This window comes from Euprymna scolopes, chromosome 17 (assembly GCF_053919585.1).
Source record: "Euprymna scolopes isolate OS-2025 chromosome 17, ASM5391958v1, whole genome shotgun sequence".
In the NCBI taxonomy this organism is placed as follows: domain Eukaryota; kingdom Metazoa; phylum Mollusca; class Cephalopoda; order Sepiida; family Sepiolidae; genus Euprymna; species Euprymna scolopes.
Window position 1 is genome coordinate 77,675,648 of NC_136498.1, and position 27,734 is coordinate 77,703,381.

The 27,734-nt window shown below is 34.1% G+C and overlaps 1 protein-coding gene across 2 annotated transcripts in view; it reads left to right on the plus strand.

Moving 5' to 3' along the window:
* Positions 1-27,734, plus strand: part of LOC145296810 (potassium voltage-gated channel protein Shaw-like) — a 365,571-nt gene that overhangs the window by 201,358 nt on the left and 136,479 nt on the right. Inside the window, exon 2 of one of the 2 annotated variants that reach the window (XM_080142895.1) lies at positions 14,145-14,181. The exons of the other annotated variant lie outside the window; for it this stretch is intronic. Within the exon in view, the coding sequence (XP_079999021.1) occupies positions 14,163-14,181 (19 nt within the window). The 5' untranslated portion in view covers positions 14,145-14,162. The remainder of the gene's footprint in view (positions 1-14,144; positions 14,182-27,734) is intronic. 2 annotated transcript variants of the gene reach the window in all.

A 27,734-nucleotide genomic window follows, 5' to 3' on the forward strand; every position in this document is an offset into this window, starting at 1 on the left:
TGAGGAGTGAAGGGAGGGGGAAGGGAAAAAGGGGACCAGCTCCCGAGAGGTGAGAAATGGGAGCTGGTTAAAGGTCAGGCATGTGGGGTTGCCCCCACATCTGGTCTTTGCTAGTCATAGCTTGCAGCATCTGCCGGAACAGATGGTATTTATTTGCTCCCCCACCGAGCAAATTAGGCACAAGGCCGATTTTTAATGTGAGGAGTGAAGGGAGGGGGAAGGGAAAAAGGGGACCAGCTCCCGAGAGGTGGGAAATGGGAGCTGGTTAATGGTCAGGCATGTGGGGTTGCCCCCACATCTGGTCTTTGCTAGTCATAGCTTGCAGTATCTGCCGGAACAGATGGTATTTATTTGCTCCCCCACCGAGCAAATTAGGCACAAGACCAATTTTTTATGTGAGGAGTGAAGGGAGGGGGAAGGGAAAAGGGGGACCAGCTCCCGAGAGGTGGGAAATGGGAGCTGGTTAAAGGTCAGGCATGTGGGGTTGCCCCCACATCTGGTCTTTGCTAGTCATAGCTTGCAGTATATGCCGGAACAGATGGTGTTTATTTGCTCCCCCACTGAGCAAATTAGGCACAAGGCCGTTTTTAATGTGAGGTAAAAACCAGCTCCCCTAAAAGTAGGCAAAAAGGGGGCACTCTGGTTACCAAAAATAATAATTGTCCCAGTATAGAGGGTTTCCCCTCCATTGACTGGTACAAATTATCTTAAGTGCAGTATCTGCCGGAACAGATGGTATTTAGTTGCTCCCCCACCGAGCAAATTAGGCACAAGGCCAATTTTTAATGTGAGGAGTGAAGGGAGGGGGAAGGGAAAAGGGGACCAGCTCCCGAGAGGTGGGAAATGGGAGCTGGTTAAAGGTCAGGCATGTGGGGTTGCCCCCACATCTGGTCTTTGCTAGTCATAGCTTGCAGTATATGCTGGAACAGATGGTGTTTATTTGCTCCCCCACTGAGCAAATTAGGCACAAGGCCGTTTTTAATGTGAGGTAAAAACCAGCTCCCCTAAAAGTAGGCAAAAAGGGGGCACTCTGGTTACCAAAAATAATAATTGTCCCAGTATAGAGGGTTTCCCCTCCATTGACTGGTACAAATTATCTTAAGTGCAGTATCTGCCGGAACAGATGGTATTTAGTTGCTCCCCCACCGAGCAAATTAGGCACAAGGCCAATTTTTAATGTGAGGAGTGAAGGGAGGGGGAAGGGAAAAGGGGACCAGCTCCCGAGAGGTGGGAAATGGGAGCTGGTTAAAGGTCAGGCATGTGGGGTTGCCCCCACATCTGGTCTTTGCTAGTCATTGCTAGTCATAGCTTGCAGTATCTGCCGGAACAGATACTACACTTTGATCTTGTCCCGAAGGCTTTTGTAAATTGAAACAGAAAATAACGATTCTTCATACTATTTAGTATCATGATTCCATGACCGTAGGACTTCACCTGTGACGTTGGCCGGTCACGTGAATTTTAGTGACACGACCTGCTATATTTACATCAGTCTCGTTTTAGGAGCCAAAACGTAGAGGAGAAACAATTTCCATTTTCAATTGTTTTGGAATTTAGAGTGGAGATCAGTTTCGTAAATAAATTTAACGTAAAATGGTCCCCGATTGTAGTCTTTTACGTCAGTTAATCAAATCATTTTACCAATAAAAAAAAGAAAATTAAATATTGTTTTGTCTCTAAATTGAAACGGTTAACGTAATGAAAAAAGTCTGTTTCTTTTCTGTCTGAAAAAACTTATCAAAAGTAAAAAAAATAGATACTTCTACACAAAATGGGCCAAACCAAAGTTATTTTGGTAAATTTTTTACGATCTTACTTGGAGGCAAACTATGCTAATAATTTACCCCCTAAAATAAATCAAAATACTTTTTCTTTTTTTTTACTATAACGTTTCAATAGCCTTTTAAAATACCAGAAAAGTAGGAATTTAACAAATAATGAAAAATTAACATTTTAGAGTTCGCCATCACTTTTCTATATAAAATGAGTCCAATCAGTGGAGTTCTTTTTAGCTTTTTTTTTTGTTTTGTTTTTGTTTTTACATAGGCACCACCACTTATCAAGGCCCAGAAGCTATTCAATGATAAGGGTTAAAGTGTGTACAGTAGTTAATTAGACAATATAGTAATCGTTAGTAATGGAAATTCGGTAAATTTGTTAACTTAAGTGGAACGGCACATCAAGAACTTGTTTACGTCAGACTTGAAGACAACCATACTTTAGTCAGCTGGAAAGCAGGCAAACGAAACAGAGTTCCACAGGCGTGCAGTTCTAAGAAAGAAGCTTTGTTCATAGAATCTACGTTTAGGTTTAGGCACAGATAAAGAGGGGGGGAATTATTGATAGTGTTTTCAGCTAGACGGGTGTTTCTTGTGAAAGTTTGGCGAGGGGGGACCATACACTGAAGCTCAGTCGAGCACTTGCCATGAAAATGACGATAAAGCAAAGACGAGGCTACGAAGTTTATTTTGAACTCTATCAAGGCAGAATACGTCCTTTCTAGCAGCTCTTGTCCAGATGTGGCACTAGTACTTCATCCTTGGACGTACTTGGCTCTTATATAGATTGAGAATTGCATCAGCAGTGAGATATCTATTGGATTGATAGAAAGATCCCACCATTTTTTTTTTGCAACGGATTTGATGTATGTGTTAAACGAGATATGTAATCGCTAGAGAGTTTTGGTTTTAAGACGAGCTGAAGACAGGCTTTTTGTTGTTTTATTTTTATTTATCCATTTAATTTTTGATCTGTATAAAATACCCCCCTTTTTTTTCAAAAATAAAGTTTTTCGAAAGGAGGGATCTGCAGTTTACAGACCGTGCTGAAATAATAACATTTAAAAACACTTAAAATATTTTATCAAAGGGCGACATTATCAACTCAAGATTTGCTTTAAAAACGTATGTTCTAGGGGTATTTGGATCTGTTTTAAACGAATATCACCTTTAAAATTGTCCTTGACAAGCAGTTTTTTTTATGATACCAAGACCTTTAATAGCCAATGTGTTCTCTAATGCTTTTCAATAGTCGTCATGTTTGTTCGTACGAGAGCAAGTACGCATTTATTAAAAAAAGGTTTATTTTCGTAAGTAAAGTTCCGTTCAAGTTTTCGTTTAAAGAATATTTTTAGTTTTAGTTTTGTTTTATAGGAATTTGAACTATCTGTTCTTTTTTTACGTCTATTGATAAAAGTGTAATGTATTTATGAGTTTACACCATTCAAAATAATATCACATGGCTTAATTTCTCCGAGGCTAGAAATACAACAGTACATTTTTATATCTATATAACATTCTACTTGTGCCTTCCTTAGTCCCTATGTTAACAAATTTGGTTTTTGAAAAATATAATTTTGAAATGCCAAACTGCTTCAAAAAAACTGCCAAATTCGAGAAATTTATATTTTAGTTAATAAGTTAAATATTTATGTATATATTTCACTCCTAAACTAATTAACCGATCATTATAAATTTTAAAACACACCTGTTAATTTTTTGGATTTCTACGTTGTTATACATATATAGTGCGTAGTGGGCCGTGGATATTTCAAGTTTAGTATCTGGTGGCGTGTTAAAACCACTGAGAAATATGCCTTCTTAGGCTTTCTTATGACGTAAAACCTGAGGTCTACTGTCTACTCTATTTGGTGGCAATCATTTGTACCAACTGAAGTTAGTAATTGTTCCAGAATGTGTGGGTGATCCTACACGAAGCCTTAACTATTATAAACAAATCATTTGTGTGGATTTTGAACAACTTAGTTTCCTGAACCTCATATGCCGGTACCCGACGAGAGAATCCAATATATATATATATATATATATATATATATATATATATATATATATATATATATATATATATATATATATATATACGAGGCGTGTAAAGAAACAATTTATTTAGTCGCCTGACGCGGACTTCTGGTTGTAACCGACCAAAGCATTTGCATGTCCAGTGTCACGACCATGTAAATTTGTTTATGTTAATAAAAAATTATGTGTGTGTGTGTGTGTGTGTGTGTGTGTGTGTGTGTGTGTGTGTGTGTGCAAAGACTGGTGGATATGACGCAGAAATCGATATGAACTTATCCACATATGTAAAAATCGATATAAACCAGTTAACACATGTCATAATAATGTCATCGGGGTTTTAATTACCTCGAAAAAGTTATCGCATTCGATTTCACTCCGTGGCTGCGGTAACAAAAAAGCATAATAGCACCATTACTATGTCAACATATCGCAATAATCGTGTGTAAAACTCTACGAAAATATATTATAAACCTATTACAACCTCTAATGTATCTTGTCTTCACGTCATCTCTAACCACCTGTATCATAGACTTCCGTTTTCACGATGCTTAATAATCGCTAACCGTTGCTAAACTTTTAATATGATGTCTACTTTGTTTACTGTCGCACAGTCCAACTTCTAATATAAGCACTAACTGACTATTTGCATATCAAGCCAGTATTCAATTTAACATTTTCTTTACATCATAATGACTGTAACCAGTAATATATTTACTATCGTATGGAAATGAACCTAATGCCTCAGCAAATATACTTAAACTTGTCTCAGAAGTACATCATTTCTAAGTATGAAACAGTAGCAACTGAAAGTATACGAGGCGTGTAAAGGTTGTTTTCTAGCCGGATCGATATAAATCGTCCATCATCGGATGTCGAAGACCGCCTCAGTAGATGGGATTAAAGACGCATTTAAAACGGCGCTTCAAAAACTTGGCAAAGAATGATGGAATCGTGCGACAAGCGAGATACGTTGACGTTGCATTAATGGATAAACTTCCCTACAAGAAGTTGACAACGAAGACGAAAAGTACGTTGCTGTTAGCTTTAGTCCCAAGCGCCATCAGATGTTCTCGCAACTGTCAGCAGAATAAAAAACAAGAGTAAAAGCTGCCGTTAGCCAGGACACCTGGTAACATCCGGTGATTGCCAAAATCTCAGCAGTCAAGCATTCTCTGGAGTTTTTAAATTCACTTAAACATCTACGAAGCCCGTCATATTCTGTCATAATCTAAACACTACGCGTATTGATAAAGATATTCCTAAATTAGGTCAGTTCAACGAAACGGATTTCTGAAATAAAAGAATACATTGCCATACTAGTTGAAGGACGCGTTTATCTACTTTATTTATTCCCTCACTAGATTATTATTATTATTATTATTATTATTATTATTATTATTATTATTATTATTATTATTATTATCATCATCATTATTATTATTATCATTATTATTACTATTATCATAATTATTATTATTATTATTATTATTATTATTATCATCATCATCATTATTATTATTATTATTATTATTATTATTATTATTATTATTATTATTATTATTATTGGCTCACAAGGAGCTTTCACATAGGTCTTCAGAGATCTTTCCCTAAAAACAACCTGAAAACAGCTGTAGTGTTCCCTGGAAGCTGAGTGACAACAAGTCTCCCTTGGTTTCCAGTACTCTCCACCTCTCTAAATTTGCATTATCGCAACGGCTGCTTGCTATTGATTTCTCGTTGGCAGCAGCTATTGGGCTTTGCTGGGATTTGAGTGGCAATAAGCCTCCCCAAGGTTCCAGTTCTCTTTGCATTTATTCAACTGAGGTCTGGTCAGTTCATCGGTCATTCCTTCCTCCTTGTCTCTCCTTGATTATTTGGTCTCGCTCTTTTTCTTGGGGGGTAGTGATGTGGAAATGGGGATAGGGTTGAGTTAGAGAACTTATAGATATGCGGTTTCAGTGTTCTTGGTTTCATGTAGTGTTTCATGTTTTGCCTTTACAGTAGTTTGTCTGACCCGCACTTGTTGCTCCTGTGTGTTGTTGTTGTTGTTGTTGTTATTATTATTATTATTATTATTATTATTATTATTATTATTATTATTATTATTATTATTATTATTGTTGTTGTTGTTCTTGTCATTATTATTGTTATTATTATTATTATTATTGTTATTATTATTATTATTATCATTATTATTGTTGTTATTATTATTATTATTATTATTATTATTGTTGTGGTTGTTGTTGCTATTATTGTTATTATTGTTGCTGTTGTTGTTGTTATTATTATTATTATTATTATTATTATTATTATTATTATTCACAAAGAAGTCTCCTACATAAAGATCGAACATCTGGACAAAACAACACGTGCTAATTATTTGCCATCAGCTATTCTGAGTAATAATAATTATCACGGAACACCCTATAAATAATCGTTCTTGTACCACCATGTTCAATTTGAACATTTGCAGATATTAGAAAATGTGTTCTTGTGATATTCTCTTTGTAAAAATAAAAAAGGAAATCTCCTTGAACTTAATGTGTTTTTTCTTTAATTTATACGCTTGTCTTTTTTGTTTCCTTTCCGTTAAGGTAATCACAATCCCATCATATTTTTGTTTTAATTGTAATTGTAATTCTTTTTAGTGATATTCGAAACCGGTTAGCCCTTTAAATCTTTTATTATTAAATTCTTTGTGTCAAAAAAATAAATACGATCCGTATTAAGCCATATTGATATTTTGTACTTTTCATATATATATATATATATATATATATATATATATATATATATATATATGTATGTATATATATATATATAAAATATATTTTAGTCATCGACATACAGACCTGTTTCGTTGTATCACAACTCATCAGTGCCGCTAGACTAACACCTCTCCCAAGCCGAGGATCGAACCTAGAACCGTCGTGATGACAGTCGGCAGTCCTATCCCCTTGACTACGGAATCGGTGGCCGAAATTAACTTGTCAGAACGATTATTTAAATAAACATTCGTCTGCTACTCGTAGAGGGCTCAAACGTTTGTTTGTAAACAAATCGCGAGCTTCGCATTATTTCAGCTAAATTAAGTAGCGAGTAAGATAATTTACAAGAGTGCTCTACCAAAGAGGGGAGCTTTATATATAAAAAAATCCTGGGTAAGGCATTTACCTGTCTAGCCACACTGATGGGCTGTGAAACAGCGAAACAGTACTGTATGTGGATGACTATATATATATATATATATATATATATACATATATATATATATATACATATATATATATATATATATATATATATATATATATATATATATATATATATATATAGTTTTGGTAAAATATGTATTTTCAATTATATTTCATTCTTTGTGTATGCTAATCATTCTTGTTTAGAAGCTCAACGTTTGTTAAATATAACAACGAAGCACATATAAAAGAATAACATACATTTCAAGATCCAAATAATAATTTTTCAAGATAAACAGCTCCTCCGCATGTTAAAATTTCGGTACATTCTTACAGATCCATTGTGCAGAAAGAAACGGTTATTATTATATCAATACTGTCTCCTTTCGTGGATATACTCTCCAGAAAAATGAGATTTTTTTTGTTTAAAGAGAATATAATGCTGCAAGGAGAAAAAAGTTCGTAGAAGACTCAACATCATATGTTTATTCTGGCAGCCATTTTTGTTTATATTGTAATGCTAGACAGGTTTTTTTTTTCAAAGTATGAATTAAAGTGCTTTATTTTTTTTATTCTACAAAAACAATTATTATTTTTATTACTATTACTTAATTTATGTAATTTTTACTTTCTGTAGTTTGTTAACTAGAATTATATTTAAAAATGGTTTACATCGGTTGAAAATAGGGAACTTATTCTTTATATATATATATATATATATATATATATATATATATATGTATATGTATATATATATATATAGAGAGAGAGAGAGAGAAAGAGAGAGAGAGAGAGACAGACAGACAGACAGACAGACAGACAGACAGACAGAGAGGCGCCAAAAAGAAAGTCCACACTTGTCACTTTTCCAAAAACCGCAAATTTAAGCTAAATTGAATGTAACTGTTTAAGCAACCTAAACCTCATTTTAATCGCATTTTATTACTCTATAATATTACCTGTTCATATTTGTCATCCGTGCCGTTTTCTCATCAATCTGCAGCCGATTTCTCGATTGGATAAACCAGAAAGGTGGAGATTAATGAGCTTTTAGCGATTAGTTAAAGAAAGTCAGGGCATATGGACTAAAATGTTACAATCAGAGCTGATTTGTTGCCTAAGAGGTGAATATTTTAAGCTGATTCGTTCCTGTGGAGTTTCTTTTTGCTTTCTCGATTTTAAGTTAATATTTTAAATTGACCCTAAGATACTTCAATTAAAAGTCAAATAAAAGTAGGTAAAATTATAGAGGAATAAAATTCGAATCAAACGAGGTATAGGTTGTTTACACAGTTACATTCCATTTAGCCTAAATTTTTTTTTTTTTTTAATGACAAGTGTGGACTTTCTTTTTGGCGTTACTGTGCGTGTGTGTGTGTGTGTGTGTGTGTGTGTGTGTGTGTGTGTGTGTGTGTGTGTGTGTGTGTGTGTTTTAAAAGATGAGCAACTGCACCAGAGAGAAAGAAACGGCCTGAGTCACGCGCACTATTTGATTAACATTGTGCCCCCCATTTTGACCTTCACCATTTTTTTTTTTTTTTTTTCGCATAGCGACTTTCTCGTGTCAGCCCTATTTGGCAGTCTGGTCTGAAAAAGAAACAATCCCTTTTCTCTAACAATTACGTGATTTCGTAAAATTCCGTTTACTCGGAAAGGTCAATTCATTGCAGCTCCAATCCGTCAATCATTCTCTCCATTGAAGCTTGCAACTTATGTAACGTGTTTCACGAGTCTATGTATTGTATCGTAATAAATAAATATATACATGAAAAAAAAAGATGCAAAACGTTCTTTCGTCATAATCATAAAGTTTATAGAATTCTGTTATGCAATATAAATTTTAAAAAAGTAAAATAATACAATTTATTTTTCATTTATTCTTTTATTCATTTATTTGATTTGTTTATTTTTATGAACCAATGCGATTCGTTTGGACGTTTAATGCCCAAAAATCCTTTATCAGATCGGCTATCTTTCTATTTCTGTCATTCTTTTAAAGAAAAAAACGTTCCTCAGTGAAAAAGAAATGTGGATTGCTTAGCAGTGAAAAAGAAAAGAAATCACGTTATTTATTTTCATAAGATGTCCACTCGAGTAAACATGCGATTAAAAGAAAGTCTGTCCACGGTAGAAGCTATTTAAATGCAAATATATAATTATTGATCCATTGACGCTACCAGAAAATGACTTTTTCTTTTTCAAAAATATAGAAAAATCCAGAAAATATGCGCGCAGTTTTACTTCTGATTGAGTTGGGCGTTGTTATTTATTCTGTTGTTTTTTTTTTGGTTTTTTCTTTTTTTTTTTTCTTTTTTTTTTTTTTTGCTGTTTTAGTTTTTTGTTGTGGTTTTCTTACTCAGTTCTTCTGATGTTGCGGTTGTCGACATCATCGCCGCACTCACGTCAACATATACACACGCACATACGATTTAAAACGATCGGTTTCTTCATCTAAGAACAGTTTTTCAAAAACCCATACGTGTGTAGCGTTGTGTAGGTTGCTGGAATACACGTTCAGCCTTTTTTTCAAGTGATCGCTGCCTCCGTTCAGGCTCAAGAGACAATGAATAACCCCTGTAAGGGTAGATGCGCGTGTAATTGTGAGCCAAGGGTTGCGCAATGATCACACACAACTCTCCTGCTTAGGCACTGCTTGGGTCCAGTGGCAAGGACAGGTAAAGACTGACTGAAAACAATGCCGAGATACGCGGAGAGCACATATAGCTTCTGTAATCCACCAATGATCACCCATTTTAGTACTAACCAGGCTCAACGTTGCTTAACTTCGATGATCTGACGGGAACCGATGTGTCAACGTGATTATGCTATACCTTTCAAGCGAAAAGACTAGAAATATAATAAGAAATGTCTAATCTTTGACAAATCAATTCTAATGAATCTACAATATAACCTATCTGTTTAAATGTATGTATGTATGTATGTATGTATGTATGTATGCCTAAAACTTTCGACAGCGGCGGCAGATTTTCACAGATTTGTATCGTTTTGAAGCTCGACCCTTCGGGTGATAAACACCGAAAAAATTGGCTAAAACCATTAATTCTTTCACCCTCAACTGGGCACTTTTCTACAGGGAGAGTCGCTTTTTACGCCGATATTTTCGAAATTCATCCCCTCTTTTCGATTGACTAGCCTTAATTTAAACCTTCGTTACTTCCGGTTTGGCGATGGACGCAACAGCAAAGACATCACGTTTTTCTTTGCACGTTCTTTTCCTCCTTCGCAATACGGGTTCGAGCCTGCCTGCCTACTACCACTTTTTTTTTTTTTTGCTCAACACACACCTCCAAACACCCCGGGTCACGCCGGGCACCCAGGCTAGTTTTCTTATAAATAACAGTGCGTTACTCTAATTGCTCACGTCTATGTTAATAAAGAATTATATGGCCCTAGAATATGAATGTAGTATGAAAGTGATGACAATAGTAAGGTAACACATCGAGGTGGATGAATTGGCTTGTTTTGAATTATGTCTTAGCTCGGATATTTGCTGATGACAACACACTCAATAATAGACATGAGAGTAAAACGAATGTACCCATATATAAGACAACAGCAGAAACCTTACAACACGGCATTCAATCTGTAGTGGAATGAAGGCTGTACGTAGATGGTAACATGTAATGCAATTAAGACTAAGCTTCTTTTCTTTAGAAACGAGAAAAACCTTCTTAACCACATATTTCTATGACAAATAACACGCTATATGAGAGCTCATCGTTAAAACTCCACGGCTTAACATTCGCAGGCAACATGAATTGGAACAAATACATTGAGGACATTGCCAAGGTTGCTGCAAAGAAGGTGGGCTCCCTCTACTGTGCTAAAATATTTATCACGCCAAAGAGTACTCTATATCTTTACAAAGCCACAGTTCGCCCATGCATGCTACATCTGAGCTGATACATTTCCCGTTTGACTCTCACTATTACATAGGATTCAAAAAGAAGTCTCAAATCTAATAGGTCCCGTACTATCGGTCAAGCTCTAACCTCTGCCCCATCGCCGCAGTGTTACATCCCTGTGCTTGTTTTACAATACTTTCACAGAATATGTTTTTATGGATTAATAGCAATCGTGCACTAACAATGTACATACTCCCGACTAATCCGACAAGCAGCAAAATTCCATACCTACATCGCTGAGGTGCTTATTTGCTAAAAAACCTTCTGCTCTAATATTTTTCCTTGGACTGCTCGGCGTTGGAATTCCCTCCCTGTTTCCTGCTTCCCTGGCTGTAATAATCTGTAGAATTTGAATGTAATGTGAACATACATTTTGTTGCTCAACTCCCCACAGTCCTCCTTTCGAAATGATCCCAAATAGTAACTCCTTACGTTTCAAGCGGCAACATACCTTGTTCGGGATTTTAACGAGTTATATTGAGTCCGTCAGGAATAGCTTATTTATAAGAGTTCAATTCTTTTGTTAACAACGTCTATACGATTAAACAAATGTTTGATTCTGAAAGTAGTGGTTATCGTAGTAGTCGCCGTGTAATATATCGAAGTGGTCGTTTAATCCGGGCATACTTATAGTCGGTTAGGGAAATGCTGTCTAGCGGAATTAAAAGTTAGATCACTTGTAAGTGTGGTAAATGAATGGATCGGGTGAGGAATTGCGTCGTCAATGAAGAAATTTAATTAATTGATTAACTGGCGGTTGGTGACTATGAACTTGTAAATCAGAAATAGCGAGGTCTCTTTCTTTCTTTCTTTCTTATCACCCGACGGTGTGACACGTCTTTGCTTGCCATATGCAGAGGCATGTACTACCGAAAAACTTTTATTAGCCGGATAGTTCTGACACTACCAAGAAAAGTTGGACTTTAACGATATTATCGTGAAATACGGCACATTTTATATGATCTATATATTAATACGATAGCGTATCTGTTATTTTCTGTGTCCCACTTACATACGTGTCGTTTAATTGTTATATACGTCCATTTCTTGTAATAAATAATTTTACCAAGAATTCTTCATAAGTTTTGGTTTCGGTTTCAATTATAGCTGATGGCACTTAAGTCATCTATTTTTTTATGAATAATTTTATCAAGAATTCTTCATAAGTTTTGGTTTCGGTTTCGATTATGACTGAAGGAACTCAATTCAAATATATATATATATATATATATATACATACATACATATATGTGTGTGTGTGTGTGTGTGTGTGTGTGTTCATAAGTTTTTAATTCGGTTTCGATTTAAGCTAATGCACCCAAGTCATATGGATATACATACATATATATATATATATATATATATATATATATATATACACACATATATATATATATATATATATATATATATTAAATCGCAACTTTATAATATATAAAATCGACAGAACAATAACTCTATCATAATATATACGCAATCTGCAAGAATTAAAATATCATATTTAAGCGATCAGGCTTTGCCGGGCGCTCATGCTAGCTTAGATAAATACTTTTGCAGTTTTAACAAAAAAGCTACAATAAGGTCAAAGCATCTCCATTGATGCTGAACATCTACAGAATACCAACATCAATATATTACATATGAATGAGTACCCTGTGGAATTTCCACAGGTCCTGCTAGTTTCTATTATTGCTTGAATTATTCAGACGACTGTTTTCATCCTCAGTGTTATTTTCACGATGTAATCTCCGACCTTTAAGTGTATATTGTCAAACTCGGAAATCTCCCTGAAACTTTTTATTTAATCCATCAGGGTTAGATACTCTCGTTCCGTCAGCCATGGCCATTTTGAAGTCTTAAGTAATTCACAATTGAGAATTGAACCATCAACCTCTAGAAAAGTGTAGCTTACAACTAAATGTTACCAATAGTTTATCCATAACGTCACGGATCTTTGCGATTCTAGTATGAATTTCGAAAGTTGTTAAGCTGTTCTAGTTTATATATATATATATATATATATATATATATATATATATATATATATATATATATATACATATATATATATACTTATAAAAAGTTGTATTTGACCTTGTTATAGCGCTGTTTTTTCAAGTTCATCCTCGAACAGACAGAGTTAACCTAAGTATAGGGTGGATATTTTATTTATTGTATTCGTGATTTGTGATCTAAATTTGTCAATGAGTATTCTAATAAATGTTAAGAATTGTGACACCCGTGTTTATATTGGGTTTCCACTATTTAATTACATTAAAATTTTCAAATGGAAAGGTTTAATAAAAATAACAACTAATAAATCGACAATGTATTCCAGTTTGTTAGCATTTTCTTCCCAATGTTCAACAAGATTTTCAATACGTCGTTAGTAGAAATCAAAAACGCTTCAAATAAATAGCAGCAAAAAAGATGGAGGATGTCGAAAACGTTCAATTTTCTTAACTTCCATTTTAATGATTTGAAAGCAAACAGGAATTAGCTTAAATTAACTTTTTTTTTTAATTTCGAAATTATTCTAAAATAGAATTCACAAAAAAGCGATTCCGAAATCTAAAAAGAAAACATAGATTCCAAAATTTGAAAAAAATAAAAAATAAAATAAAATAATGGATTTCAAAATTTGATAAATAAAAATCAATTTTTTCTAAAATTTGGAAACAACAAAATATGGATTCAAAAATAAAAAAAGAAACATGGACTCCAAAATTTGAGAAAAAAATCATGGTTTCCAAAATTATAAAACAAAATCGATTGATTTCAAAATTTGAAAACAAAACATGGATTCTAAAATTAAAATAAAATAAAATAAAACAAAATTAAAAAAAAAAAGTTTCCAAAATTTGAAAATAGAAATATGGATTCCAAAATTAAAAAAAAAAGTTTCCAAAATTTGAAAATAAAAATATGGATTCCAAAATTAAAAAAAAAAGTTTCCAAAATTTGAAAATAAAAATATGGATTCCAAAATTAAAAAAAAAAGTTTCCAAAATTTGAAAATAAAAATATGGATTCCAAAATTAAAAAAAAAAAGTTTCCAAAATTTGAAAATAAAAATATGGATTCCAAAATTAAAAGAAAAATACGAGAAGTTAGTTGCCAACCCAATATATAGTGAAAGATCTGAATATATATTTTGTTTTCTTTTTCCTTCTAATTTTCTTCTTTTTCTCTCTTCTACTTCATAGGTAAGTGAACTATGGCCCATGAATAAACTCGAGACAGGTAAGATGTTGCAATTTGTATATAGTAATATGTTAATGCAAGCATTAACGTATCAAATTTCATGTGAAAAGATCTGAATCATGTTCAGCGAATGTAAATAATTCGATTACTTACATATTTTTATCCTTTCCATTTAATGCTTTTTTCCCTTATGTTTGTATACGCTCGGTCTTTCTTCCGCCTTTTTCCCAGCTATTCATCAAACGGATTTAGCAATATTTACTCGCAGCCCCAAAAAATGCCATTCAAAAGCTCTCCTTCTGCGTAAATTTCGAAAACGATTGATTTCCAGTCGCGCTACGAGGGCCAACCTGCCAGGATCTTTTCGTGTGGAATCTTTCTAAAAAAAATTTTTCGGTAACAGATTCTTGCTCATCAATAAAACGAACATGAACCGGCTGCTGCTGTTGCTGCTGCTGTTGTGGTTGCGGACGTCAAAACATTACGTTTTTTGTCAAAAGAAATGGAATCATGGAATACATTAAGCATAAACATACAAAGGCGAATATGGACGGAACCATTGATATGAGTAACTGGACAACAATAAAACAGCAAATAATTATTCGTCCGTAAAAGGCCAATGCATATAAAAGAAATTGGTTTGAATATACAGAGAATGATCTTTTGTAAAAGAGGCCCGCTACAAAAAAAAAAAAATACTTCTCCCCCTCACCCAAAAATAACAGTAAAAATCAGTTGTATTAAAAGGGATGTTTTGTTACTTACTCCGAGGGAGGGGGACTCTATGTATGTCATTGTGTACCAGCATAAAAAGAAGGTTTATCTTATATTTCTACCTTCACATAATTTGATACAGATGAATGTTTACAATTCCGCGATATATTCTCCATTCCCTTTGATTGCTAAACAGAGAGAGAATGATGAAAGAGGCCAATAGAGACGGAAGCAAGAGCAATAGACTGTATAATATAAAGATAAACATAGAGAGAGTTAAACAATGTACATTCATAAAGGTTTAGAGTGAACGATAGACCAAGAAAAGTCGACCACTTGATAAATTAATTGCAAATCACGGCTAATTAAATAAAGAATCCAAATGGATATTTTATAAAGATAAAGGTTTTGTGTTATTACAGTAAATAAAGAAAACATTTTGGAAAAGTCGACCACTTGATAAATTAATTGCAAATTACGGCTAATTAAATAAAGAATCCAAATGGATATTTTATAAAGATAAAGGTTTTGTGTTATTACAGTAAATAAAGAAAACATTTTGGAGGCAACATATATATCATTCTTACTTCCACCTCCTCTCTTTTATTGGAGTTGTCAATCACGTGACCCATATCCTCAATTGAACTTTTTCAAGCTTGACAGTTTTGCTTTCATTTGAAAATTGTATTTCCACGAAATCGGAAATTTCATTAATTGACCGAAACAGTAGCTTTATTTATTATTGTCGTGACTATGTAATTTGTTTAGCTAAAATTAAATAAACGCACACACACACAGACACACAATTATATATATATATATATATATATATATATATATATATATATATATATATATATATATATATATATATTATTTTACTTCAGTCGAAGTTCTCAGAAATCAAGGGGCCCACTATCTGGTGCTAACAATTGAACTCTATATGAGATACATAGATATTCGAATGTTCCATTAAACGCCTTTATATCTCAAACACTGAGTTAGTAAAGAAATTGAGAACAGTTTTCCTCTCCCCAATTAACCATTTTTATGCTGTAGTATATTTTCGTTTTGATCTCTTGGTCTTACTAGATTCCAGGACAAGAATTTATCTAGTCTGGTGGAGTATTCAGCACCGTGCAGTTACTTGAGATAACATCAGTTGGAAAAAGCACACCATTCCTTATAAAAGCTATTGTGGGTTAGTTATAGTGAGGAGATCTTATTCGGGCAGCGAATACGAAATGCGATTTTGAATATTTAGTCAGGGTTTACTTCTAGGGAAAAGTATCCTCATGCCAGGTTGTTCTGACAAACCCTTGTACAGAGAGACCTTAGACACTGGGAGATAGTGTTTAGTAGGCATTCAAGTTTCTTTCCAGTAAGCATTCAAGTTCTCTCTAGTAGGAATTCAAGTTCTCTCCGTATATATATATATATATATATATATATATATATATATATATATATATATATATATATAATAATTTTTTTGATTCATCCAGCCTTGACAGATGTGTTTCAAATATTATCTCTAGTACTTTTCTTTTAATGATTTGGAATTCATTCCATTTGCGCTTTTTTCCAAGGAACTTTGCCTTTTGAATGATTTTGGACCATTTGGAATTTACCCAGTGGATTGAAATTTTAAATTCGACCGTTTTGGATTTTACCATTTTTGGATCTTTACCCTTCACCGGACTATCCATTCATGTGAAATCTTTTTATTATTTTTCTTTTGCCTCCTGTTCCCCTTACCTCACCCTTTCTTTAACCAAGTAAGATCTTTGATTTACTTGTAGTTTCATTAAATACTTTTATATGCAAATCCGATCCTGCATTTTGCTAATTCCTGCCCTCTGATGAGAAGGAGAGTATTTCTTCGAAACTCCGCGGATTAAGGAGTATCCACTTATCTTGTGCTTCCTTTTTTAAAATTAAATATGTTTTTAACTCTTTTTCAAGATGTCTTTTAACATATTTTATTAATCATTTGTTCATATATATATATATATATATATATATATATATATATATATATATATATATATATATATATATATATATATGGATTATAAAATCAAGATGTCCGCCTGTTCAATAAAAGTTCACTGCTAATATAGTACTTTTATGTTTATCTGGAATGTATCTTCTTACAACATCTCTGAATTCTTATCAGCTGCATAAATGAAAGACCGTGGAGATGTATTCCTGTTCCCAGTTATTTATTTACGGTCAAAAGATGCACCGATTTGGGGGATTTTGAAATGAAAAAAAAAATGAATAAGGACGTGGTCACTGGAAATTGGCGTACTAATATCTATATAATGAAGCTGAATGTCTGTGTGTGTATGTGTGTGTGTGTACACGAATAGGCTCCTATATGGTTTACTATTACACAAAACTGACCACATACAATGATAGAAGAGGTACCAAGGAGTAAAAATGGGTATGTTACATTTTGACCAGGAGCGGTTTATTAAAAATGTGGGGCCTGCGCCCGCGCCCAGTTCACAAAGAATGGAAATAAAAACTAAAAAAAAAAAACTTTTACGAGAGTTTTTTATATAGATGCCCATGAGAATACTTTGACAGGTATGTTTCAGCTTGAAAAGGGATGGTATATAAAAATTGTGTGGCCTACGTTCATGCCAGGCATCCATAGAATTAAAATATGCCACAAACTTTGACAAAGGCTTCCGAAATCTATCTGCGTAAGAATACATTTATAATTATGTTTCAGATTGAAGAAATATGGTATAATAAAAATTATGAGGTCTGCGTTCGCGCCTGATCTCCATAGAATGGAAATATGTAGTTTAACAAGTTTTTTTTTTTTCAAATATAGATCCACATAAGAATATTGTGTTAAGCGTGTTTAAGTTTGAATAGGTGTGGTATGATAAAATTATGGTATCTATCTGGATTTCATAAAATGGTTTTAATTTTTTTTATTCATTTTTATTTATTTATTTTTGCTAAAATATAGTTTAGGAAAAATAAGTTGTTTGTGAGTAATGTCGAAACCAATTGAGGTTACCGAAATAGAATTTGACCAATATTAAAATGATCTATATAATAAAGCGAATGCTGTGTGTGTGCGTGTATACACGAATAGGCCCCTATATGGTTGACTATTATACAAAACAGACTACATACAATGCTAGAATAAGTATCTAGGATAAAAAAATGCGTATGCTACATTTTTAACAGTGGTAGTTCATTAAAGTTGTAGGGTCTGTGTATGCGCCTGGCCTCGAAAATATAGAAATATAAAAAACATAGCTTATTTTTTAACCCAATCAACGACAGGTACTTCTGCTAGTATATATATATATATATATATACATATATATATACTAGCATTTCAGCCCGGCGTTGCCCGGGTGTTTAGATGTGTATGTTGAGAAAAAAAAAGTGGTAGTAGGAAGGCAGGCTCAAACCCGTACCGCAAAGGAGGAAAAGAACGGGGTAAAACCTAATGTTTATGCTGTTACGACCACCGCCAAACCGGAAGCGACATATTTAAAAATTAAGGCTAGACAATCTAAAGGAGAGGATAACTTTAAAAAATACCGGCGAAAAAGTGACCACTTCCCCTATAGAAAAGTGCCTAGTTGAAGGGGAAGGTATTAATGTTTTTAGCCAATTTTTCGATATGTGTCGCATGAAAGGTCGAACTTTAAAACGATACTGATCTTGGTAAAATCCGTCGCCTCTATTGAAAGTTTAAGGCAGACATGCAAACAGACATACATACATACATTTATATATTGGTAACTAAAAAGTTTCGACCTAAACTGATGAAAAAGCTTGCCCTATCTATGAATACTGTTTATGTAAAATTTCAAATATTTAGACCAGAAATTGTCTGAGTAATTTGGAAGAGACCGCAGAGGTCAATTTTTTTTTTTTTTAATTTTGATCCCTATTATGATCCCTTAAAATTTATTGTTTTGGGCTCAAATCAAGTTATTAAGTTAGATCCATGTCCAAGGAACCTATATCTAAAATTTCAAGCCCGTAGACCCAAAATTGTCGGATGAGTTTGGTAGAGTTTTCAATGGTCAAATCATTGAACTTTGACCCCTTAATCGGCAAATGTCTGTTCAAAAACGGATCACATCGATTTTTCCAAATCTCAGTACCATGTATATCAAATTTCGAGTCTGTAGACTAAAAATTGACAGAGTTATTGCGTAGGGAAATGTACACAGACATTATATATATATATATATATATATATATATATATATATATATATATATATATATATATGGAGAGAGAAAAATAAATAATATTCTCTCTTTATTTATATATATATATATATATATATATATATATATATATATATATAAGAAAGTATTATTTATGTGTTCATATTTAATTGAATATGCAGACTTTACTTAATCAACTATTACTTAACCTATTCTAAATATTACGTTTTAACAAAGAAAAATCGATTGAATCACTGAAAGAATTTAGTGAAAGGAAAGATTGATTAACCATCGAGACGGATGATACGACAACAAAGACGGATGATGGATTGTTTGGAAGATAGAGAACATATAAAGAAACGTTTGTGGAAGGACTTTTACATTCAATCACATTTACGCTTTACGTTTTTACTTAACTGTTGTTCTTGCATATTCATCCGCGCCATTTTACTTCCTTACTGTCCAATTTTAGCCGGCCAGCAACATTTTAATTCAACACACTTTCTCGTTTTGTTTTCTAATAGTTATACTCTTACTTCGTTTAACATTGTATATTCGAAAGCATTCTCTTTCTTTCCGCTCTTGCTTCTCATCCTACACTTCATACAACTATTACTGTTCCTAATAATCTATTACTAATGAAGATTTAATATCTGTATGTCTAAAGACAAAGCTATATTTTTACTACCCTTTAACCTTTTATGACTTGAATTATTATGTAGACGATTAAAAAATATTTGTTGCTAAATTTAGATGGCAGCGTATTGAATGTAAGCAATGGACAGTTGCAATCTGGAGGTATATGGCATCTACCCAGATACTGAACTAATACGTACAAGGCGTGTTTGAACTAATTCCTACTATTTATGCCGTTGTATTCATTAATTTACGACTGAACGAATTACTTCAACGAGGCATAAAGAGTTAATATATAAGTGTGATTGGGATGACCTTACGTAGACTGATTTTTCAGCTAGTAACAAATCTATTGAGAATTCTAGTTTGATAATCAATTTCGATTTTATCTTACTACTAATACTATTACATTATTAATGAAGATTTGATATGTATGATTGACGACGAAGCTATACTATTAGTACTTATTAATGATCACTTCAGTTTATTTTACTATTTCAAATGAATGTGCTATCCTTTAATATTCTATTCAGAAGAGATAGTACTAATAATCGGATCTGTTGTCTTAAAATTATAACGTTACGTGTAAACATGTACATTCCGTCGCAAGTAAACAGAAGAAAAACGGAGAAAAGAAATTCGACTCGCTTTTTCGGTTTTAGACAGATGGCGTTTATTCAAGGTATTATTTTTTACATAGGCATAACCATTTATCAAGGACCAGAGACAACTCGAGGATAAGGGTTAAGAGTGTACAATAGTCAATTGGACAATATAGTAATCGTTAATAATGGACATTCGGTAAATTTGTTAACTTAAGTGGAACGGCTCACCAAGAACTTGTTTACATTGGACTTGAAGACAATCATATTGTAGTCAGCTGGAAAGCAGGAAAACGGAAGATCATTCCACAGGCGTGCAGTTCTAAGAAAGAAGCTTTGTTCATTTCCAGCAACAGCTCATTTCTCGCATAGACTTTTTTTCAGACGCTATCGTCACTTACGTGTCGCTCGCTATCATTATTCGGCTGTGTCTAGAATACGTGCTTTTCCATCGCTTCGCCGACCACGTGTATCTTTTTATCTGTGCTTTGTGTTTCCATTCGCTGTGACGTCACATCGCACGCTGATTCGGTCACTTGTATATGTACTGTGTTGTTGCTGCTGCTGCTGCTACCAGCTTCAGCGGATCTGTTACAAAACCATCCTCTCAGACATTAGGGGAATAGCATATGTCAATAACAAAGAATCATAATGGGATGTGCATTAGCAAACTGCACTGAAATTACATACACTAGCAAAAATATGCGACTGTAGAGGGCATATCGTTGATGATGATGATGATGATGATGATGATGATGATGATGATGATGATGATGATGATGATGATGAAAGAGGTCATAATAGTTTACAAGAAGGAAAGAAACCGCGACAGATTGTAGATTTTGCTTTCTAGCAGACCACAGGATTAAGACTAATGAGGCAGAAAATATTTTAAAATATGAGAAACTAGAAGAAACATGGAACATGAAGAAGATCAATATAAAACCAATAATTGTAAGAGGACTAGGAATAGTCCCAAAGAATTTGAAAATACAAAAGACCAGGAGAAATCGGAATCAAAGGGAAGACTGATACTATACAACAGACCGTAATGCTGGAAACAGCCGGAATTTTAAGGAAAACCCTCGAATGCGAAACTAATCATCGCCAGGGAAACTGTAATAGAATTAAAACAAAAAGATAGAGGAACATCATATGGAATCAAGAAAACAGATGCTGCAGATGTATAAGTTAACTTCGCCCCGTTTAATAATGGTAGCGTCGGCACCAAATAATTGTGAAGGATCAAAGAGGATGGAAAAACCGAGGAAAAGAAGCACTAAGCAGACCACTATTGAATGAGTGCGAAGAGAACTGGGACCTTGGGGAGGCTTGTTATCATCCAAATTCCAATGAAGACCATTGGTCGTTGGCAAAGAAATGTCAATGGCAAGCGGCTATTGTAATAACGTAAAAGTCATTTACAAACGTTATCGAAAGAAATGGAGATTACTGAAATTCGGGGGAACTTGTTGTTACCCAAACTCCAGGGAACAACACCAAGTGTTTTCAGTGAGTAATTGCTTATAATGGTCTGTGTGAGAACTCCTAGTGAGTACAAATACTACTACTACTAATACTAGTACTACTACTACTACTACTAATAATAATAATAATAATAATAATAATAATACCGATCATTATCAAATAGAACTCACTAGTAACAACTGGTGTAAGAACCCCACATGAGTTGCAATAATAATAATAATAATAATAATAATAATAATAATGGAGTTTAGCATGGGAAAATGCGCACTACTTGTTATAAAAAGGGGAAAACTGGAAACGATAGAAGGCATGGAACTACTCAACCAAAGGGAGATGAGGGCACTAGGGGAACAATAAATACTTGGGAGTTCTGGAAGCAGACACCACTAAAACAACAGAAATAAAAGCGGGAATAGTAAAGGAATACCTCAGGAGAACAAGACAAACACCTGGAAAGTAAATTATATAGCAGAAACCTAATAAAAGGTATAAATAAATGGGCAATATCACTAATAAGATACTCTCGACCGTTCATAAGGTGGACTAAAGAAGAATTGAGACAGCTCGATCAGAAGACCAGGAAACTCATAACCATGCACAATGCACTACACCCAAAGGATGATATTGACAGACTCTACATGAAAAGGAAAGACGGCGGGAGAGAACTGGTTTGTATAGAAGACTGTGTGAATGGCACAAAAAAGAACTAGAAAAAAGTACATACTGCAAAACACTGAAAAACTCAACAAAACAGAAAACAGAGAGAAAGGGTATAAGACGAGAAAAAAAAACATGGGAAGAGAAACAGCAACATGGAAGATTCACACGGATGACAAAAGATAATAACGAAAACACTTGGACATGGATGCGAAAAGGACACGTAAACCGAGAAACTGAATCTCTAATAACTGCAGCACAAGGTAACTCGATAAGAAGCAAAGATCGACAAAACCCAAGAAAACAGCAAATGTAGACTCTGTGGACAAAGAGATGAAACAATAAACCATATAGTAAGCGAATGCAGCAAACTGGCCCGAAAGGAATACAACATGCACGACCAGATGGGAAGGGCAGTACACCATCTTGAATGCACAGATAAATAGTACAAGCAAAAGCCGGCAACAGTACATGGAAACAAGAATCATAAAATCCTATGGGACATGGGCATACAAACAGACAAACCCATTCAGACAAGAAACCCGAATTTCGTAATAATTAACAAGAAAGAAAAGTCCTGTCAAATCGTAGACTTCGCTGTTCCAGCTGACCACAGGATGAATATCAAAAAAAAGGAGAAACGGAGCAAATACACATAACTAGCCAGAGAGTTGAAAGGGGTATGGATGATGAAGAAAATCAAAATAATACCTATAATAGTAGGAGTACTAGGAACAATTCCGAAAAACCTTGAAAAAAAAAGAATGCGATAAATTAGAATCAGAGGAATGGCTGGAAAGATACAACGAATAACAATAATGAAAACAGCTGAAATATTAAGGCAGATCCTTGAATATGGAGACTAATACACATGAGCCGCATGCATGGGCCAGACAAACTGCTGCAGAGGCAAAAAAATGAAGAAGCGTTACATGGAACCAAGAACATTGAAGCTGCATATCTACACGTTCTCTATTCCCTCTCCCATCCCCTCCACTTGCCCTGTCCCCCAAAATAGTAGTACCAAATAGTCGAGGAGGGTCTAGAAGAATGGAAAGACCGAGGAGAGAGCGCTGGCCAGACCTTCGCTGGACAAGTACGAAGAGAACTGGAATCTTGGGGAGGCTTATTGCCACTCAAATTCCAGTGGAGACTAGGATTACTGTTAATGGCTCAAGTGAGAATCTATAATGAATACATAATACTAACAAAACCATGGCAATGGTATGTCCTAGTGACATATGGCCGAGTGGTCCTAGACGTTGTATCAAAGTTTACAGTTACCCAAAGGTGCTGAGTTCAATCCTGAACGAAGGCAGTGAAAAGTAACATTCAAAACAGAATCAGCAACTATGTCCCAGAGCCTAGCTGGAGTCCGAACACGGTACCCCCGTAATAATAATAAAGGGTTGGGTTCGAGACTCCTAACAAATGGCTCCCCAGTTCAATACAAAACACCTGATGAAGGCCGGAGGGCAAAACGGCCGAAACGTTGTGACTATAACAACCAAGATGAGGAAGTAAGTCCGGCAATCTTAATCAAAGAGTTACTATCATTGAGGACAACAGGTGTTAGAATTCTAAATGAATAATAAAAAATACTGATTATTATTATTATTATTATTATTATTATTATTATTATAGCACAGAACCGAGGGAGCTGAAACTTCCTGCGTAGAAGAGAAATATAAATATATGCAGTGGCGCCAATTACGCAAAACATGTTGTTGAGAAGGAGGATGGAGACAACTGTTGTGATAACGCAAAGTGATCTGCAATGGCTTCAGGGGACACCACCTGTTTAGCCAGTGAGCGATCACTGTTAATGGCTCAAGTGAGAATCTATAATGAATACATAATACTAACGAAACCATGGCAATGGTATAAAACAAAACAGCTTGAATATTAGGAAAATCCTTAAATGGAGAAATCATCCAACATAACAAGATGAAATGACACATCCAAGGGAACCGAAACTGTATTTGCTATGATGTAAGGATTTATCCTTGGCGTGATCGAGTGACCGTGAATAAAAATAAATGCATAATGTTTGGGTTTTTTTTGTCTTTTTTTCTGCTTATTTAACTGTTTTCAGTGTTTTTCCATTGAGTTTGAGGGTGAGTTTAAGCTGAGACACACTCAACCAAGCTGTGTAACATCCCCCCCTCCTTTGCATATTCCAGTCGCTGACCACAACAAATACTGCCATGACAATAACTTCCGCAACAGAAGGAAGAGTCACGAATTGAACTAATTTAATATTTTCACCTCGCATCCAGAATTCCAATAAACATTTCATTCAAGCTTCCTGTAAATACGAGAATATATTTTTTTATCAGAAATTCAAGACAAACGCCGGGTTATGTTTCTTTGAGGTCGTATGGATACTGATGACGTTAACGTCTATATATTTTTCTATTTGTAAACCACCCCGTCCAGTCGATGATTCCCGAAAAGCTGCGAGACCTACTACACAACTAGATAAATCACAACGTCAGGCGAAGAGTGTGAAGTGCTGACAAATCACCAAATGCTGTCACGACCGTGGACAACACAACAGCGGTGACGCCATATCAACCCACAAAGATAGCAACGAATATATGACAATATCTGGGTTTATACAAGAGGGTAGTTTATTTTAGCTAATTTAAAAATATACATTCGCAACAAGTTTTTTTTAGTCATACAGTTCATGCTTTGCTTCAGGTATGAACACCGAATTGTTTTGTTGGTTTTTTTTGTTGCTCTTTTTGTTGGTTTTTTTGTGATTTATTTATTTATTTATTTATTTATTGAAGAGGGTGGATCGAATGTAATCCAAATTTAATCAAAAACTATTGGACTTGCCCTACGCTAGATACCAAAATTCAAAATTTACTCTGTGGTGTGATCATATTTAAAAAGGGGATGGCCGGTTTATAGGTAGAGTCATAAGAATTCTTTATGACTTTAGCGGAACTGAAAAACAAAATTAAAAAAAAAATAGAATGAACACAAGAAATACAGGGTGGCTTACCTGGGGATTCAAAAATGGTCAGAAGTCAAGCCTAGAAGCACGAGCATGCTCAGACAGTACAAGTTAAAGAGTCTGGCACGAGTTCTATATACAAATTTACAATCTGTCGGGTGCATATACGAATTTAGACAATATATATATATATATATATATATATATATATATATATATATATACTAACAGGAAGTCTCGGCGTTGTCGGGGTTTAATGATGATCTACGAATATTTCACACTCTTATATTTTTATTGTCATCGAAATCCGTGAAATCGCCCGGGGGGAAATTTCACATGCCTCCATGCAGCAATTTAGTCCAAAATATGTTATTCTACATTGCACTCTAGAGAACCTACTATTTCTTTTATAAAATTATTTTATAGAAACTTCTTTCCAGTTAAGGAAAAAAAAACATTAAGAAATTTACGTACGAGATTTGTACCTGCAGACCACGTTATGCAAAAACGTAAATTGTCAAGATTTATAAAATTCTTTACAGTTAATGAAAAAAATAAAGTAATTTACGTGCGTAGTTTGAATCTACAGACCTCGTCAAGCAAAAAAAAAACAAACAGAAAAACACACACTATCAATTTACCCACAGTAGAATTTTCACAGCCTGTCGTTCTGTCATTGTTGCTAAACAACGACATCGTAAAATGGCTTTACCAATGATAGATAAATTAAAATAACGGGTTCGATAATCGATTATCGGTAATTATCGAGGGTATTCTGAGATAAAACTTAACTAAGATCACTCCCAGACTTATATTCTAAAGAAAATCTGTTTATCCGTTTCGGAGTCTATAAGGGACGAACCCACACACAGAGACAAAGTTGCATTTATGTAATTGTAGAATATATATATATATATATATATATATATATATATATATATATATATATATATATTCAGCCTTTTATCATAATTTTATTTTAAAATATCTTTATAACGCGTTTCAAGCTTTGTTTTGCTATCTTCAGATATTTTCGTAAAAAGTTTGTTTTTTTAATGAGAATTTGAAATGCTATTTTTACATCTGCTGATACTAAATGTGTTATATATATATATATATATATATATATATATATATATATATATATATATATATATATATATATATATATATATATATGTACTGTGTACTGTCTAAATTCGTATATAAATATACAGGACACAGGTATACATAACATATACTTCCCCAGCATATAACATATTCGATTTGGTTCAGTTTATTGCCGCCTAACATCAGAAGCATAACGAACCTGGAATATTCGGGTTACCATACACACACACGCGCGCGCGCGCACACACACACAACACCTGTGTCTAATATACTGGAAAGGAGATAAATAAAATATCACAGCAGTACAGTTATAACGTTCTCTGCAATTCACAAATCGACTTGATGATTCAGACATTCATCCTCAATCGATTAGAATATTAATCTCAGGTGTATATTTTGCGTTAAGAGTGTCGATTGTAAACCATATCGTAGAGGTCAGTGAAATTCCTGCACATGTACTCCATAAAAATGCGTAATAATAAAATCTGTTCGCAAGCTTGTATGGAATATGGCTTTGAAGCCTAAGAAAATCTCGGAAACTAAGTTAAGATGTAGCTAGATCTAGCACAGATATGAATTAACTTAGACAAACAATACATAATATATGACTAGCAGGGAGACCCGACGGAATTAGATAAGGGTCAACGAATGTCCCACACTTTCAATATTTTATTGTCACCGAAATCGGTGAAATCGCTGATTTTTTCAATCAAATCGTTTCATTACGTGTTCTTGTAAAGGACCCACCGCGATGCACCGAGAGGAATCCTTACATTCCTCTCCGCAGTGGTTTAGTCCACAATACTTCGTAATCTAAATTGCACTGTAAGGAGCCTATTATTGATTTTATGAAGTTATATTTTTACATAATGGTTTTAATTAAAGTTTTAAATGCAAGAGTCAAGCATTATGATCTAATTGTGCTCTAAACAGAATCATTCATTTCGAACGCGCCCCTGTCTATACGCCAGACCCTTCTGCTTGTGCGGTGATAAAATTCTCAAATGCATTTATGATTTGAGGTTGCATAAGATTGTTAACTTTGATAAAAATCGATAGATATCGGGGGGGGGGGGCTTCCGATACAAAACCTACCTAAGAACACTCTCAGATACATAAATACATTTCTGTGAAAGTTCAAAAAGCATCAGCCAAGCCTTTTCGAAGTCCATAGAGAACGAATTCGCACACAAACAGACA